This window comes from Mytilus galloprovincialis, chromosome 5 (genome assembly GCF_965363235.1).
Source record: "Mytilus galloprovincialis chromosome 5, xbMytGall1.hap1.1, whole genome shotgun sequence".
Taxonomy (NCBI): domain Eukaryota; kingdom Metazoa; phylum Mollusca; class Bivalvia; order Mytilida; family Mytilidae; genus Mytilus; species Mytilus galloprovincialis.
The window spans coordinates 3,123,692-3,141,107 of NC_134842.1; the positions used below are offsets into that span (position 1 = coordinate 3,123,692).

The 17,416-nt window shown below is 31.4% G+C and overlaps 1 protein-coding gene across 1 annotated transcript; it reads left to right on the plus strand.

Annotated features, from left to right (window-relative positions):
* Positions 1-6,136: 6,136 nt before the first annotated feature.
* Positions 6,137-17,030, plus strand: LOC143076952 (uncharacterized). The gene is made up of 4 exons (XM_076252848.1): positions 6,137-6,420; positions 11,869-11,967; positions 15,884-15,923; positions 16,544-17,030. Exons 2-4 carry the CDS (start codon positions 11,913-11,915, stop codon positions 17,028-17,030), a joined length of 582 nt encoding a protein of 193 aa, XP_076108963.1. The 5' UTR covers positions 6,137-6,420; positions 11,869-11,912.
* The last annotated feature ends 386 nt before the right edge of the window (positions 17,031-17,416 follow it).

Consider the following 17,416-nt stretch of genomic DNA (forward strand, 5'->3'; position numbering starts at 1 on the left):
CTTTTAGATAACAACTGCCATTTTCCGGACTTGTTAAAGGATATTTTAATAAAAACTGGTGGATTGAACCTGGTATTGTGGTTAGCAGAACCTAGCAGTTTTATGGCAATGTTGAATATAACACTAAAATGACATTATTACATAACAGGACTACAGTACAAATAAATGCAAGAATATTTCGACATGCTAATAGTTACAAATGTATGAAAATTACCAGACTTATAATTTAATACACCAGATTTGTGTTTTGTATACATACAACTTATCAGTGACGCTCAGTTCAAAATAGTAAAGAAAGTCAAACAAAGTTGAAGATCATTGATGACCCGGAATTCCAAAAAGTTTTCCAAAATACGGCTAAGATTAACTTTGTCTGGGATAAGAAAATCGGTATTTAGAATAATTCATACTTTTGCAAACAGTAAATTAATCAACAAAAAAAATGACCACATATTTGATATTCATGGCAACATCGAAGTGGTGACTTACCACAGAATTAAAACGAACACGCAAAAAAAACAAAGGACAGCACAACAGAACCTAGCATTGTGTGTAACACGAATCGATCGACGCAAAAAAAGTGACGTTACAGGTAAATTCTAAAACAAATATATTATATAGTTCAACATTAGGTTTATAATTATGGTATTTGATGTATTTAATAACAATTCAATACTTTAAATATACAATTGTGTTAGTAATTAGATAATTAAATGTATTATATAGCTATGTCGGTATTTTCTTCTAAATCAAACTGTAAAACAAATAATTAAAAAAAAATTACTGCAAGCGAAAAGACATTTAAAAATATTCGATCAGAAAAACAAATACAATATAATAACTAAATATATGAATGTTTGATAACACATAACGTGGCAGATCTTAAAGTAATGCGAATTAAAAATCGGCAAAGTCAGTCACATCGGAGATAAGTCACCTTCACTCGGGGTTCAAGTAATCATTGTAATCGTTAATCAGCCAAAAATCTGATTGCATGTAATTTAATTTAATTAATTACTTTTCAAAATGCCCTGTAATCCTTATTACATTTTGATTACATTCTGATTACAATGAAAAAAAATCTTGAACTGTGTTTATGGTCAATAAATAAACCTATTTGTTATTCTTATTTAATAGATATTTAACAAGTTAAGATAGTTTGGCTTACTTTATCAAGCATGTTAATTGATTTGTATACTTCAGTAAAAAATAAACTCTTAAAATATTAAAAAAAGTCATCATTAGCCTAAGAAGGCCTTAGTAAAAGATATTGTACATATATTCACAATTTAAAGATGTACATATATATTTGATAAAAAAACTATTATATTTAAGCAATATTATATTTTTCTTTAACCCTAAATTATAATCTTTTGTTAATATTGTGATTTTTGTAAACTTTGAATTGACAGGTAGGAAACCAATTAAGGTTTGTTTTTATTGCAACATCCAATTGAGTATAGCTGTAGGACAATATATGATAAAAGATTAATCAGACATGTGAAAATTTATCTAATTAGCACAAACTAAATTTAAAGATGGACAAATATCTTGTTTAATATAAGCAAAGTTTTTTATGTACTTGGACTGGACATGTAAATTGCATTGACTTAGGGTACTTGTGTTTTGTTTACAATTTGTTTAAACAACTCTATTAATTTTTTTCATAATGTTTATCTGTTAACTTTATTTCATCCATATTTTAACTTCCAAAACCTGCACCTTGAAATACATATAAAGTCTGGAAGAGGTCAGAAGACAAACAACAAACTCTTTATAAAGCCATATTCAATTGAAGTCAAAATGATTCAGAGATCAATGATGATAAAGTGTAATTGGTGACCCAATGTCCATGTATGTCTGTAGTGAACATTGTGGTTAATTAAATAGTTGAAGTTTGAAGTTATCATTTTAAAATATATAAAACAAAATTCTTTCTAAAAAGAACTAACGTTATATTAAACGTTAATTCATTCTCATCATTCAAAATGTTTTTTTTTTTAATTCATTGCAATCAGATGTAATCATGATTACTTTGCCAATGTAATCATTAATTTAATCAGACACTTTCAGAAATGAAGTAATCATTAATTTAATCTAATCGTACAAATAACAAAGTAATTGTAATTTAATCAATTAAATTGAAAGTAATCGGACCCATCTCTGGTCACCTTCAGTACTAAAAAGACCAGACGACGTAAACGGCAAACCACAATTTTAGACGCGGAGAAAATATCCTTATTTAGTTTAGACAAATACATATTGTATGGATCAATCAATTCGTGATGGTGTCCATAAAATTTACGGAGTGACATTTTTAATCCTTCCTCCTCGAACTGTGTTGGACCAGTGTCTGCGTAGGGAGCACACTTCTCTTTATGAATTCCAGATAACATATCAACTGAAATACATGTATATAAACACAATACGAAGAGACAGAGGGTATGCTACTGCTGATAAATGGGAAATTGATAATTGGGATGTTGAAATCGTCCTGTTTGTCACAGATTTTTGTTTGATGTCGTCCATATGCACCAATAGGCTTGTTTATGTTCAGTGAATTTGAAAAATAAGGCATTTCAAAATTTTACTAAATCTGTCTGGAAATTTTGTAAAATCACTGAACTAAGGAGTGATACTATAAAATCCCCGATTTTGACAGGGAGTTGTACAAAATGACTGAAATAATTATTATTTTCTTTATATATTCTTTAATTACATACCTATTTTTTTTAATAATTGTGAAAAAAGAAAACAAAATCAAACCATTATGTGCCTGTCCCAAGTCAAGAGCCTGTAATTCAGTGGTTGTCGTTTGTTTATGTGTTACATATTTGTTTTTCGTTCATTTATTTATTCAAATAAGGCCGTTAGTTTTCTCGTTTGAATTGTTCTACATTGTCATATCGGGGCCTTTTATAGCTGACTATGCGGTATGGGCTTTGCTCATTGTTGATGACCTATAGTAGTAAATGTCTGTGTCATTTTGGTCACTTAAACAATTGTCTCATTGGCAATCATACCACATCTTCTTTTTACATTAACCGAGATAATTTGATGCAACAGATACACATTTCGAGAATGATTGGACGATTGCATATATACATGTATGTCGATGTTTGTTTGAAGTAGTTGAACAAAATTCTAGTCGATGTTTTAATGTTTAGGATCAGAATTTGTAATGAAGTCAGCATATCAAAATTGTTTAGATCACATTTATCATCTTTTTGAATAATATACAATTATGAAAAGGTAAATATCTATAATTGTCAACACGTGACGGTTATTTCAATGAGGGCGCAGTCCGAAGTGAAATAGCCTTTAAGGGTTGACAAATTTGGATATTCATCGATTTAAATGGGCCAGATTTGTTTTATTATACAGAACTGACACTAACAGTGGATAGACCTTTTGAACACTCACTATAATCCTTATATTACCAAACAAACACAAGCTGACAAGGTTATTTGCCGATGAATAGTTATTGAGTTGTTCACCGCTGGTGAGGATTTTCAGGGTTATTCGTCCTTTTATTAAATAATAAAAAATAACTGAATTATTCCATGTCACGTGATAACGTGCTACCCAATAGAATTGTTTGTAATATATGTAAGGTATAATAATAAATAATAAACATTGCCTTGAAAAAAACCTTCAACATATTGGTATTTATTTTCCAGGAAAACCGTACTTTGTTACATCTAACAATAACACACAATATGGATTTAAAGGTCAGCAGGTTAACCTTACCTATGACTTTGTTAGCTTTCCAGAGATTGAGAACATATCAGTTATTGTGAATGAAATGAAACATTCAAATGAAAATTATTCCCTTAAAATCATGAAAGTTATGGACAGAGTATATCATAAAACTGTTTCGGTGAATGGAATTAGGATGGTGCTGTCAGTTAATGTAAAGGCAGGAAGAGATTTTGGGTTATACACATTAAAACTATACAATCAATTCGGATCCGCCGCCTTCACAATTGACCTTCGTAAGTATGATATAATATATTCATATTCTTTAATTCTATTGTTTTACTTGTTTCAATAACATTACCTATATACTTAATGTAGCAAATATGAATAATACAAATATACAAAACAATATCAAAATGAGAATATCGTTTATCACTTTACCAGCAAAAACATGTATCCTTAATCATCAATTTTGATAGAACTTATTTCAGGGAAAAATCGAGATTTAAAATTATCCTGATGTAATTTAATTTGTTTTTAAACCTGCTAATGGTTAATACCACTACGCGACTAGAAAGTAACCCAGTAATTCTGAAGTCTGTCTATCACAGAGGATATAATTGATTTCAAAATGTATGAATACTATTGGGAAAGTGATATATTTCTGTAACCTAACGAAATAATAAAAGACCACGGATCTAATGTTTGTAAATTATCTCTATTTACAGGTTAAAGTCATAAGAAACGAGTGACCGGTGAAAATTAATGTTCTTCTAATTCTTGAACCAATGCATACACAGATCATTAACTTAGTCTTCTGTTCAAGAATTTTTCATTTGTTTCTCATAAATTTCGTATAATCGTCATTTTTTGCAATCGATCAGTGTTATTGTGTGAAAATATGGCAGGTAATTAAAGTTCGTGTTTTGAAGCCGAAGTTTAACGATTGTCACCTGTTTGTCAACAATCAACAAAAAATCAACAAAAAGCATGGAAATTGAGTACGTGTTTAACATGTGAATTCAGATAATAGTTTATTTTAAGGATATCCATGCGTATTGCGATCACCGGTTTTTTACGAGATGGGTCACACTGAGGTCACTTTGCATACGTAAAATATGTCGGGGGAATGGCTTCCTGGAAGGAAGCAATTAAAATAAAATAAACTTCTTCTAAATATGAATAAATTAAAGAATTTTCTTCAGAAAAAAGTATATATATATAAGTTTTATAATGAAAACTATCCATTGAGTTATAAAAAAAACATATGCATTATTTTTTTTTTATTTTGAGGTTTCTTGTGACTTTAAATATATCATATATCATTCATAACATGTCCCTATATTGAGTACCCCATATTTAATGCTTGCGAAGAGAATATTTGTGGTTCCGAGAATTGATAGCTTTTGACAATTTTCATGTAATAAGTCACTCGAGTTCCATTTTAAGATATAGTGACCAATCTTATATGATTTGATTATTACACACACTCTGCAGTTTGTGTCGTGTCTAAGGATGTTTTGGTGTCTTTAATTAAGTAAGTTTTTACAATTCACCATATTTTAACTTAACGGGTATCCCACAATTACCGCTACTTTAAGTGCTACAGGGGAGATTTAATATGTATCAGAAAATTAAAAAAAAACTTTGGTATAATCATAAAATGGACAACAAACAGTATTTTGTAAGGGTTGAGCTAGCTATAAAACATGTTTAGCTAACTATAAAACCAGGTTTAGCTAGCTATATACCAGGTTGAATCCACCATTTTCTACATAAGAAAATGCCTGTCACAAGTCGAAAATTTGACAGTTTTTCTCTATTCGTTTTGTGTGTTTCAGCTTCATATTTGTAAGACTTGACTATTTTATTTTACTTTTACAATTTCAAGTCAATCATTGAGTCAAATTATACCTCCAAAATTCAGATCCAAAAGATACAAAACAAAAATGGAAAACCGAAAGCAAAATAAGTCAAAACAAAGAATACTTATAATCTATAATGAATATGTTCATAATGTTAGCAGATAAATCAAATTGGTTTATAAACATTGTTTTTCTTTTTGGCAATTATACTACGGTTTCTTTCTTTAAATAATTATCTACAATATATGTGTCAGGTATGGTAATTCACATATTGAGTTACATCTATTCTAGCTTTAAATATTACTTGCATTTTACGATTGAGAGTTTATATCCCAATACAATGAAGATTTCTATAAAAGCATGTGCATAACGTAAGCTCATTTATTCACATTGAGGGTTACAAGCTAATTGTGCTCATTCGAAGGATTGAAGTAGTTATGCACAGTCATTTTGAACATATAATAACAATCATAAATTCAGATTTGAACCTAAGGTGCAAAACTTGCAACACATATATGTTCTGTGCAAAAAAAAGTTAAACTAATGTTATATCAATTATATGACACTTTTTCTAATTTCGTAGGACCACTCAGAGCACCACAAGACATACAAGCTGTTACACTAGATACACAAATTATAGTCAAATGGACGGGTAACCACTACATCGGATTACAGGAAACCTTCATCGTAGAATACCGCAAACATTTGGAATCCCAATGGAGTCGAGTGTCGACAGAAGACAAATCTACAGCTATAATAGATGGCTTACAACCTGGTGCCGTTTACTTCTTACGAGTGTATTCTAAGAATGCAGCTGGTGAAAGTAGCAAATCAGATATTATCATAGTCAAAACAGGTAGGTAGTATAATTATGTAAACCAGTTTTTTTGTCAGACTTAAAAAATAGTTATGCAAACCAAAAAGAATCAAACATTTTGTGTAAATAGTTAATTTCGGTGTTGATCAAATCAATCTACGAAAGCTTTCAACGGCACTTCTTTGTGTTCTGCATTGGCATAAAATAATGAAAATTAGTTTATTGGACATATTACAATTGCTGTAATACGTCTAGAAAATTAAATATTACGGATTGTATCTTCTTGGTGCATATAACTGATTTTCAACGTTTTGCTATACATTTTGGTCCTTTTTATCTCACCTGGCCCAAAGGGCCAAGCGAGCTTTTCTCATCACTTGGCGTCCGGCGTCCGTTGTCGTCTTGCGTCGTCGTCCGTCGTCGTTAACTTTTACAAAAATCTTCTCCTCTGAAACTACAGGACCAAATTTACCAAACTTGGCCACAATCATCATTGGGGTATCTAGTTTTAAAAATGTGTCCGGTGACCCGGCCAACCAACAAAGATGGCCGCCATGGCTAAAATAGAACATAGGGGTAAAATGCAGTTTTTGGCTTATAACTCAAAAACCAAAGCATTTAGAGCAATCTGATGTGAGGTAAAATTGTTTATCAGGTCAACATCTATCTGCCCTGAAATTTTCAGATGAATCGGACAATCTGTTGTTGGGTTGCTGCCCCTGAATTGGTAATTTTAAGGAAATTTTGCCGTTTTCTGTTATTATCTTAAATATTATTTTAGATAAAGATAAACTGTAAACAGCAATAATGTACAGCAAAATAAGACCTAAAAATAAGTCAACATGATCATAATGGTCAATTGACCACTTTAGGAGCTATTGTCCTTTATAGTCAATTTTTAACAATTTTCATAAAATTTGTAAATTTTTACTAACATTTTTTTTTTTTTATAATGAATTTTCTTTATTGTAACAAATAGATTAGCACAACATGTATGAACAAAGGTATACAGAATGACACAATTTTCACACAAAGGAAGTATTAAATAATAAAACAACAATTGAATATATATGATGGTGCAATAATAGGTTGAAAATAAATAAATATCTTATAACATTGCAATCTTATGTGTTCTTGCAATATACATAAGTTGTGTTTCGATCAAATTTTAACATTTATTATTTATTCTATGATAGGGGCCCAGGGACTCCAGTATTTGTTATATTCCTCTACAGAGAGGTTTTTAAATGAAATGTATTTTTCTAAGTTCAAGTGTACCTTTAAATAGTTTTTTAAAGCATTTAGATTTGGCAAAACTTCTTGTAGTTTTGTTCTGTAAATTTAGTATTTTGAAAGTAGAATAATTTTATTTTTAACAAAATTCAATTTAACATTTTCGTAGATACCAAATAAAATAATCATAATATTCAAAGGCAGTTCAATATTCGTCATTTCAAAAATCCAGATGTTAAGTGCATGCCAGAGACTGGCAACCATCGAACAGCTCCAAAATAAATGTTCTATGGTCTCTAGTCCTTCTTTACAAAATGTACATATGTTGTTGCTATTTATTTTCATCTTGTAAAGTAGTGAATTAGTTCCCAAAATTCTATGGATAGTTCTATATTGGAACCAGCAAAGCTGGGTGCTTTTACTATATTTTGTACACGAAGTGTGTATTTTTTTCCAGTTAATATCAGTCATATTAAGATGGTTCTCCCATTTTTCCTTTGCAGCAAATGTAACATATTTTTCATTCAATACTTTGTACATTTCCCTTGAACCTTTTTTTGATTCAAAAAAGACACTTATCTTAAAAAGTAGTATTGCATGATTTTTTTTCTCCTTTACTTCAATATTAATCGTGTTTGACCACTCATTAAGCGAGTGCGCTATTCCATAATAATGTAAAATATTTGGCCTAAATTGATATAATTGTTGGAAATTTTGAAATGACATAACTTTGCCCTGGTCATCTAACAAATCTTGTACTGTCCAAATTCCCGCATTTGCCCAGTTTTTATAGTAGACTCTTGAACCACCAATTTTAAAGTTTTCTACCTCCCATAAAGAATACGATAGAATTTCATCAATACATCTTGGTTTTCTAATTTGATTCCAAGCATCAAAAACCTCTTGCCAAAATTTATTTGTTGACCTTTTAATAGGCCCAATATAACTAATTATTTCAATAAAATTTATTTGCTCCACAATAGAGACTAATCTCACCCACTTTGAGTTCGAATTATACAGACGTCTTAACAATGTAAGTTTTAGTCCCTGTATTTAAGGGCGTTTTTCAATAAAAGCGTACATTTCAGACCTAAAAAAAATGGAAAATCAACTTGTCTAAAATTTAATTTCAAGAGTTATTTTGAATACCTCTATAATAGACCTTTTTGTAAACAAAAAGTGCAATCTTAAATATTCTTTAAAATGATATTATTTTCATAATTTGTGTACTGTTTCGTAAGGGACTTTTGTCCCCTACGAAACTTCTTCTAAACACACATATTTTTTGCAATTTTAAATGTTTCCTATAGACATTCCAGTTTGTTTACTTTAAATACTAGAAAAATATCATTTTTTTTTTCTGAATTAGAAAATCATTTTTATCGATAAAGATTAGACAGTACTTCACATATGAAGGTTCAACTCATGTTACGTAGTGGACATTTTGATGCGTTTCGCAGTGGACAAAACCGTTTCGTAGTGGACAAAAAGTTTCGTAGTTGACATCAACCCTATTATATGTTAATAAAAACATAATAAAAATTACATGAAACTAACCCTTGTTATTTGTTTTGCACGAATATAATTGAAAAAAGATTAAAAAAAAGACTCCATGGTAGTGGTAGTGTCCACTACGAAACGTTTTTCCCCCATACTTGTTTCGTAGGGGACCGTTTCGTAAGGGACGTATTCGCATGCTTTATTTTTTCCCCACAATCCCTATATTGCAATAGTAACAAGACTGATTGTATTCATCAAAACATTTATCAAGCTGTACACTGATATTTTTTTCATAATTTTAAAACCAGATACTGAAGGAGATTTGACCCGTTTCGTAGGGGACATTATCAAAAATACGGTATCACTCTGGTCCATTTGATGTGCTCAATTTTTCTTACCAACAATTTAATTGCCGTTATAAAAGCATCACTTCTTTTGTAAGACCCTAATGTTTATAACTCTTGCAAACAAAAATTACATTGATTTTATAAAACTGTTTATTGGCAAATTTTAATGACTTCGTTTCGTAGTGGACAATTTGTGAGGGACACACCTTCTGAAATTAAAAAAAAACTATATTGAAAGCTGTTTATTAGAATATGTTGGCTTTGAACATACTTTTGAATTATTAAAGAACTTATGTAAAGTAAAAAAAACCATTAATTTCTTCATTTATTTACGATATTTTAGAGTATGAATGTTGAACAGGCGATCTAGGGACATGCCATTTTGGTTGTTTTGGACCATTCAGGAGTCAATATCTTATCAATCCCTCTAAAAAATAAACTGTTTCTTGGCTTAAAAATGTTAAATCTAATTCAATGTACTGACTGCACAAAAAATTACTTGCAAAGATCAAACACATTTTTTTTAAAGTGGCTAGGACAAGAAAATACGTTTTTATTGAAAAACGCCCATAAATGCTTTTAAATTTATCATTTTTAAACCACCCTTATAATAATCTTGACATAAAAGATCTCGCTTGACCTTATCTGGTTTATTATCCCAGATAAAAGCATACATTTTATTTGTTAAATTACGTAACATATTCTCATCTGGACTAGGAATAGATAAAAACAGATGATTTAATTTAGCTATGACCAAAGTTTTTAAAATGATAATCTTTCCAAAGGGGGTGAGATACTGTTTTGACCATTGTTTCGAAGTGTTGTCTATATTATCTAAAACTGGCCTATAATTTAAATTAATCATTCAATCTAGGTCGACTGAAAACGTAATCCAAAGCAACTTAAATGTACTGGAGCCCCATTTCAATCCCCACTTTACACAAATTTGATCCTGGCTATGTGTTTTGCTACCTATCCAAATAACACTTGTTTTTTCTATATTAATCTTAAGTCCCGAGATTTCAGCATACAATTGGAGAACGTTACATTCTACATTACTAACATTTTTTACTGAAACTACTAGGCCAAGTTCATTATAGATAGAGATAATTGTAAGCAGCAAGAATGTTCAGTAAAGTAAGATGTACAAACACATCATCATCACCAAAACACAATTTTGTCATGAATCCATCTTCTTCCTTTGTTTAATATTCACATAGACCAATGTGAGCGACACAGGCTCTTTAGAGCCTCTAGTTTGGTATGAATCATGTTTGTCAATGAGACATCTATACAACAAAGTAACAAAACAGAGTGAGTGCAGTCTATTCCTTACGGGAGGTATTGTCCCTGATATTCATATGATGAAGACATAATACATGTAGGTCTATTAGTTCAACTGAGGTATGAAGCTGGCATGTCAGTAACTGCTACATGTAGTAGTCATTTATAAACAAGAAGATGTGGTATAATTGCCAATGATACAACTATCCACAAAAGACCAAAATGACACAGACATTAACAACTATAGGTCACCGTACGGCCTTCAACAATGAGTTATGAAAATTTAAAAAAAATGACAATGATTCATACATTGACAAATTTATAGTAAAATGGACGGGTAACCACTATATCGGATTACAAGAAACCTTTCTCGTAAAATACCACAAATATTTTGAATCACAATGGAGTCAAGTGTCGACAGAAGACAAATCTACAGCTATAATAGATGGTTTACAACCTGGTGAAGTTTACTTCTTACGAGTGTATTCTAAGAATGCAGCTGGTGAAAGTTGACAATAAATTTGTCAATGTATGAATCAGTGACATTTTTTTTTATATTTTTTTTTTCCTATTCTTACATAGGACTCGTTTTTCTGCTTCTGTTCAACTGAGTTTTACTGTGCGTATATGATGTGTGTTTGATTTTTCTACATCAGCTAGAGGTATAGGAGGAGGGTTAAGATCTCAAAAAACTAGTTTAACCCCGCCGTATTTTTGCAACTATCCCAAGTCAGGATCCTCTGGACTTTGTTAGTTTTTTTACTATTTTAATGTTAGTTTAACGTCAAACATGTACTTAGGAGTTTAGTTTAACGTCTTTTATCGCTGTGTTCTGCCCTTTGGTCAGGTTGTTGTCTCTTTGACATATTCTTCATTTCCATTCTCAATTTTAACGGTAATCATAACGTCTTCGATAATGATCAAAGTCAATGCCGTAAAGTATGTTCATCTGGAACGATCGACAGATTCAGAACGTTTTAATTGAGATCTTAATAGCACAATGTTGTTTATTAAATCTCTATTTGTCTCTCTCTGTCTGCTTTGTAAAATATATATCAAACTTGCATAATGAATCTTAAAGAAATGATCTGTAGTTTATATGATTTATCATTTCTAATCATAGAAAAGCACCATTCTAAGGTTACAGTTTTCACGTTGGAATTGGCTATGATACTTGGAGTGATGATTGTGATGATGGTTATCTATTGGTGTGGAATAAAAGGTAAATGTCTATATAACACAATGAAGGATTTGAGGACTTATATGATACTGGTTTTCATATAAATAAAGATTTTTAGCATGTTGAGTAAAGTATGAGATTTGTTTTTAAAACTTCAACATGCTTCGTAGGACAAAAGAAAACAACAACAGAAAGTATACACTAAGAACTGTACAAATAACAAACTTAGTGAGCAGTCTGCCAACAACAAAAATATGTCCTTTTAATTTAAGCATGTAATGGATGATGAGTTTTCTCATTGGTACAGATGGGTGCGGTCCTAACCTTGACAAAAGTTAACTTAGAGTTAACTTGTTGACTGCTTTCTAAGTTAACTTGAGAATTTGTAAGCAGTCAAGCAAGTTAACTTCGTCGTCGGTAGACCAGACCTACGGTCTGCTTTTTTAGGACTGGTGCAGACCTATCGGCAAGTCTGCTCCAGGCCAGACCTGTGGACAAGTCTGCTTTTGACCAGTCCTGAGGACAGGTCTGCCCCAGACCAGACCTGTGGACAAGTCTGCTTTTGATCAGTCCTGAGGACAGGTCTGCCTCAGACCAGACCTTTGGACAGGTCTGCTCCTGACCAGACCTGAGGACAGTTCTGCTTTTGACCAGACCTGTGGACAAGTCTGCTATTGACCAGACCTGAGGACAGGTCTGCTTATGGCAGATTATCGTTATAAGAATTTTCTTATCAGACTTGAGCTTTCATTAAAATATGTAAACAACATTCGCATGGTTTATCCACAGCTATCATTTATTATTAACTCGCTAGACTCTACTAGATATTATACAAATGCTCTCTTTTATTTGATATACATGTATTCTTATATAAATAAAAAATGGCTATACGGTCACACAGAGTTTTTTTTATTAGAAGGCGGATAGAAAGGTTATCCAACGCATCGGAACAATATTCTTATATCACGGGATATCGGCAACATTGTCTACGTTACTTCGTTCCCCGTTGTTTACCTGTCCCTTCCTAAATTTTACTTTATGCATAAATTTATACTTGCATGGATATTTCATTGATATTCAACTTGTTTGCATTGGATTTACTATTCTATTTCCCGCAGAATATTCTAACAGAAATTGTACAGTGTCCGTAAGCATACGGTGTGGTAAAAACTATCAACAATCTCGTCAAATTCGTCAGATTTGTCATTGCCGATATTTATATGGGACGTCCTAAAATTATACTCAATGCGCATTTTAATGAAATAGTTTCCACTTGTCGTTTAACTATAAACAAAATCAATCAACCGACATAATAGATTCCAAGAAGAGAACCTCGTATAATTTTTACTACGTTGATGGAGTACACAGGTCGACAACGACCTGTTCAGCGTAAATAGTACAAATGAATTCAGACATGTCAGTGTTGGTACGGATTCGTTGGTACTTTGATGATGTGGCATAATAGTTTTGTTTTACACATACACCATCATGAACTCCTATATATGATGTGACTGTTATTATGAATAAAGAGATGAAATTCTGACATTCTCAATTTATTCAGAATATTTTTTGCATTAATAGTTTTCCAATATTATTGATTACGTGTACATTTACGGTCCTACTAAAATGTGAACAGGAGCACCAGGTGAAGACATTAAGGCGCTCGGTACAATACTATGCGGGTATATAGATTTGCAAATAAAAGTGCACATATGATCAGTTTTGGTCAAATAGTTTTGTTTTCCAAGTCAGCATGAGGTATTAAAACTACTGAAATTTTGTTACGTATCAATAATTTGAATAAAAGGAGAACACGCTGGTATCCTAAATTTATGCGAACATTTGTTGTTATCAAATTGCAATATTGCTGTCCATTGTCATGATTATATTATACATTGATTCCTGACATAAAAAATATGGCTGATTAATACTATGCGGGTACGTCATGGTGTATATAGATTTACAAATTAATTGCACAAATGGTCAGTTTTGGTAATGCGGTCAAATAATTTTGTTGTAAAAGTCAACTGGAGGTATCAAAACTACTGAAATTTTGTTACCTATCAATATTTTGAATAAAATGAGGACATGCTGGTATCCTAAATTGATGTGAACAAAAATTTGTTGTTATTATATTGCAATATTGCTGTCCATTGTCATGATTGTATTATACATTAAATCCTGACATAAAAAAATGACTGATTTACTGTCTGGGTATATAGATTTTCAAATTAAAGTGCACATATGGTCAGTTTTGGTAATGCGGTCAAATAATGTTGTTGTACAAGTCAACTGGAGGTATCAAAACTACTGAAATTTTGTTACCTATCAATATTTTGAATAAAATGAGGACATGCTGGTATCCTAAATTGATGTGAACAAAAATTTGTTGTTATTATATTGCAATATTGCTGTTCATTGTCATGATTGTATTATACATTGAATCCTGACATGAAAAATAAGGCTGATTTACTATGCTGGTATATAGATTTACAATTTAAAGTTCACATATGGTCAGTTTTTGTAATGCGGTCAAATAATTTTGTTGTACACGTCAGCTGGAGGTATCAAAACTACTGAAATTTTGTTACGTATCAATATTTTGAATAAAATGAGGACATGCTGGTATCCTAAATTTATGCGAACAAAACTTTTTTGTTATTATATTGCAATTTTGCTGTCCATTGTCATGATTGTATTATACATTGAATCCTGACATAAAAAATATGGCTGATTTACTATGCGGGTATATAGATTTACAAATTAAAGTGCATATATGGTCAGTTTTGGTGGATGCGGTCAAATAATTTTGTTGTACAGGTCAACTGGAGGCATCAAAACTACTGAAATTTTGTTAGTATCAGTATTTTGAATAAAAAGAGGACATGCTGGCACCCTTAATTTAGGCGAGCAAAAATTTGTAGTCATTATTTAAATGAATTAAACTATTGCTGATTGTGGCTGCATAGTTCAAGGATGTATAACTAACAAGGACGTATACACCTAACATCAAATATACTTCTTTTAAAAAATGTACATAATATGATTGATTTTGATCTCGGAATATATATATATATATATTCAGTGCCTGTTATCATTGTAACCGATATCGTTTTTATAATAGATAGATTGTCAGATCACAGATAAATTTGTGTTACGTTCTGTGCGTACTTATTTTCAAATATTTGTATTTAATCCTGTTCATAAAACGGAAGTATTAATTTTCAAATTACTTTATTTTCGATGTTTATACTACGAAAAAAAGATATTATTTTTTTTTTAAATCAACGAAGAGCGGTCCTGGTTACAAGTTAACTTAGTGTAGAGCAGACCAGTCAAAAATTAACTTGGGAACAGGTCTGGTTTTGATCGGATTTGTCCAAGCAGAAGTTAACTTTGTGGCAGGACCGGTTTCCAAGTTAACTTATGTTAACTTTATGACAGGACTGGTTCCGAAGTTAACTTATGTTAACGCATGACAGGACTGGTTCGAAGTTAACTTATATCAATAGCGGACCTGTTTCCAAGTTAACTTTTTGGCAGACATAAAAACAGTCCTAGGACCAAGTCCGCTTTTCAAGTTAACTAGATTTTGGTCCTAGGACTGGTCAGAGCAGTCCTATATTTGGTCACAGGTTAACTTTGACCAGTCCAAATGACTGGTTATCAAGTTAACTTGCTGTACAGGTTAGGAGTGCACCCATCTGTACTCATACCACATCTTCCTTTATCTAAGTACACAAAATTCAATATTTAATTTCGTTTCCTGTTTATACATAAATCAAAAACTAAAAAACCTACATCCAAGCGACAATATTTATCATGTTAGATTTGCGCTTTTTCCTGTGCATTAATTTTTTTCAACAATTTGTTTTTAATTTTACATTTTCCATATACCATATGTTATTACGTATATATGGACCGATTTACTTTTAGATTATATTTCTCTTTATTTCAGCCTGGAAGAAAAAACAACGATCTAGCAGGAATCAGGATAGGTATATTTTTTCTTATTTTTTTTTGGTTCTTAATCGATAAATGTAAGATATCAATGTTACAAATACTGTTGTAAATAACATAACTTGTTTTAAATAGCTGTAACTTGATTAATGCTAAAAGTAAAATAATAAAAAAAGACAGAATCAAATCGCAAAAAAAAACCAACTGCAAACCATCACGAATGGATAACAGCTGTCTAATTTCTGCCTTTGTACACGCATTTTCTTATGTAGTAAATGGCTCCCTTAACCTAATTGTATAGCTAGTCTAATCTCTAACTATAATAACAGTCACAATCACACACAATTCACACCATAAACAAATACAGAGGTCGACGATATCAAGGGGACCCTACAAAAAAAATTCAATAAGAGAATTTTTACGATTGTATAAATACGACAAACGCGAACAGACAAACAACAGTCAGAAAAATAAACAAACAAATGAAGACTGTCAAACTGTGGTAAATTTACTCATGCATTGCAAACAACTAAATACACATGATATGTATACAAATAGAATACGGCGTAGCACATTGTATTTAAAAAATTATAAAACTGCATGTAGGATTATGGTATGTAAAACGTATGTATTTGCCTGTACTATAGACATATTTCAGTAGGGGGACCCTGGCATGCAGAAATGACGAATCAAGTTCAAGACCAGCCCATTACGATGAAATTGATAGCGTGTATTATAACCCAGTGAACAGTACCGTTTACCATCAAGCCGCCAGAAACAACGTACAAAATTGCTCGCGTCAACCGTTGAATGCCCCTTTAGAAGATTCGGAACCAAATAACATGTCCAGTCGAAATGTACATTGTGCCATTCACCAGTTCAAACATAGTCAGGAAAATAATTCCCTAAGATCATCATTCGACGAATCCTATCTGGTTCCCTGTAGGAATTATATTGATTTAGATAATGTAAGGATAACCGAAAACGAACAGCAAGATACAAGTATCGAAGAAACAGAAATAAACGTAGAAGAATCGTCTATTTCTAGTAACAACAGCGAAACGAATATAAAGATTATTAGAAGATACGAAACATTAAACTTGTCTGATATAAATGATCATTGTTACAAGAAATTAAAATTTTGAACTTGTTGCCTTTTGTTGCCTGTTCGTGTGATTCTTTGTCAATTGTGTTCTCCAATTTATTTATATTGTAGTCCTGTGTTGTCATTTTGATGTTATATTTCACATGGCCATAAAAGTACGAGGTTTGGCATGCCACAAAACCAGGTTCAACCCACCATTTTTTCCTTTAAAAATGCCCTGTACCAAGTCAGGAATATGGTCATTGTTATATTATAGTTTGTTTCTGTGTGTATTACATTATAACGTTGTGTCGTTTGTTTTCGCTCTTATTTTTGTGTGTAAATTCACATTGCGATAAGACGTGTCACGGTACTTGTCTATCCCAAATTCATTTATTTGGTTTTGATGTTATATATATATATATATATGTGTTATATTTGTTATTC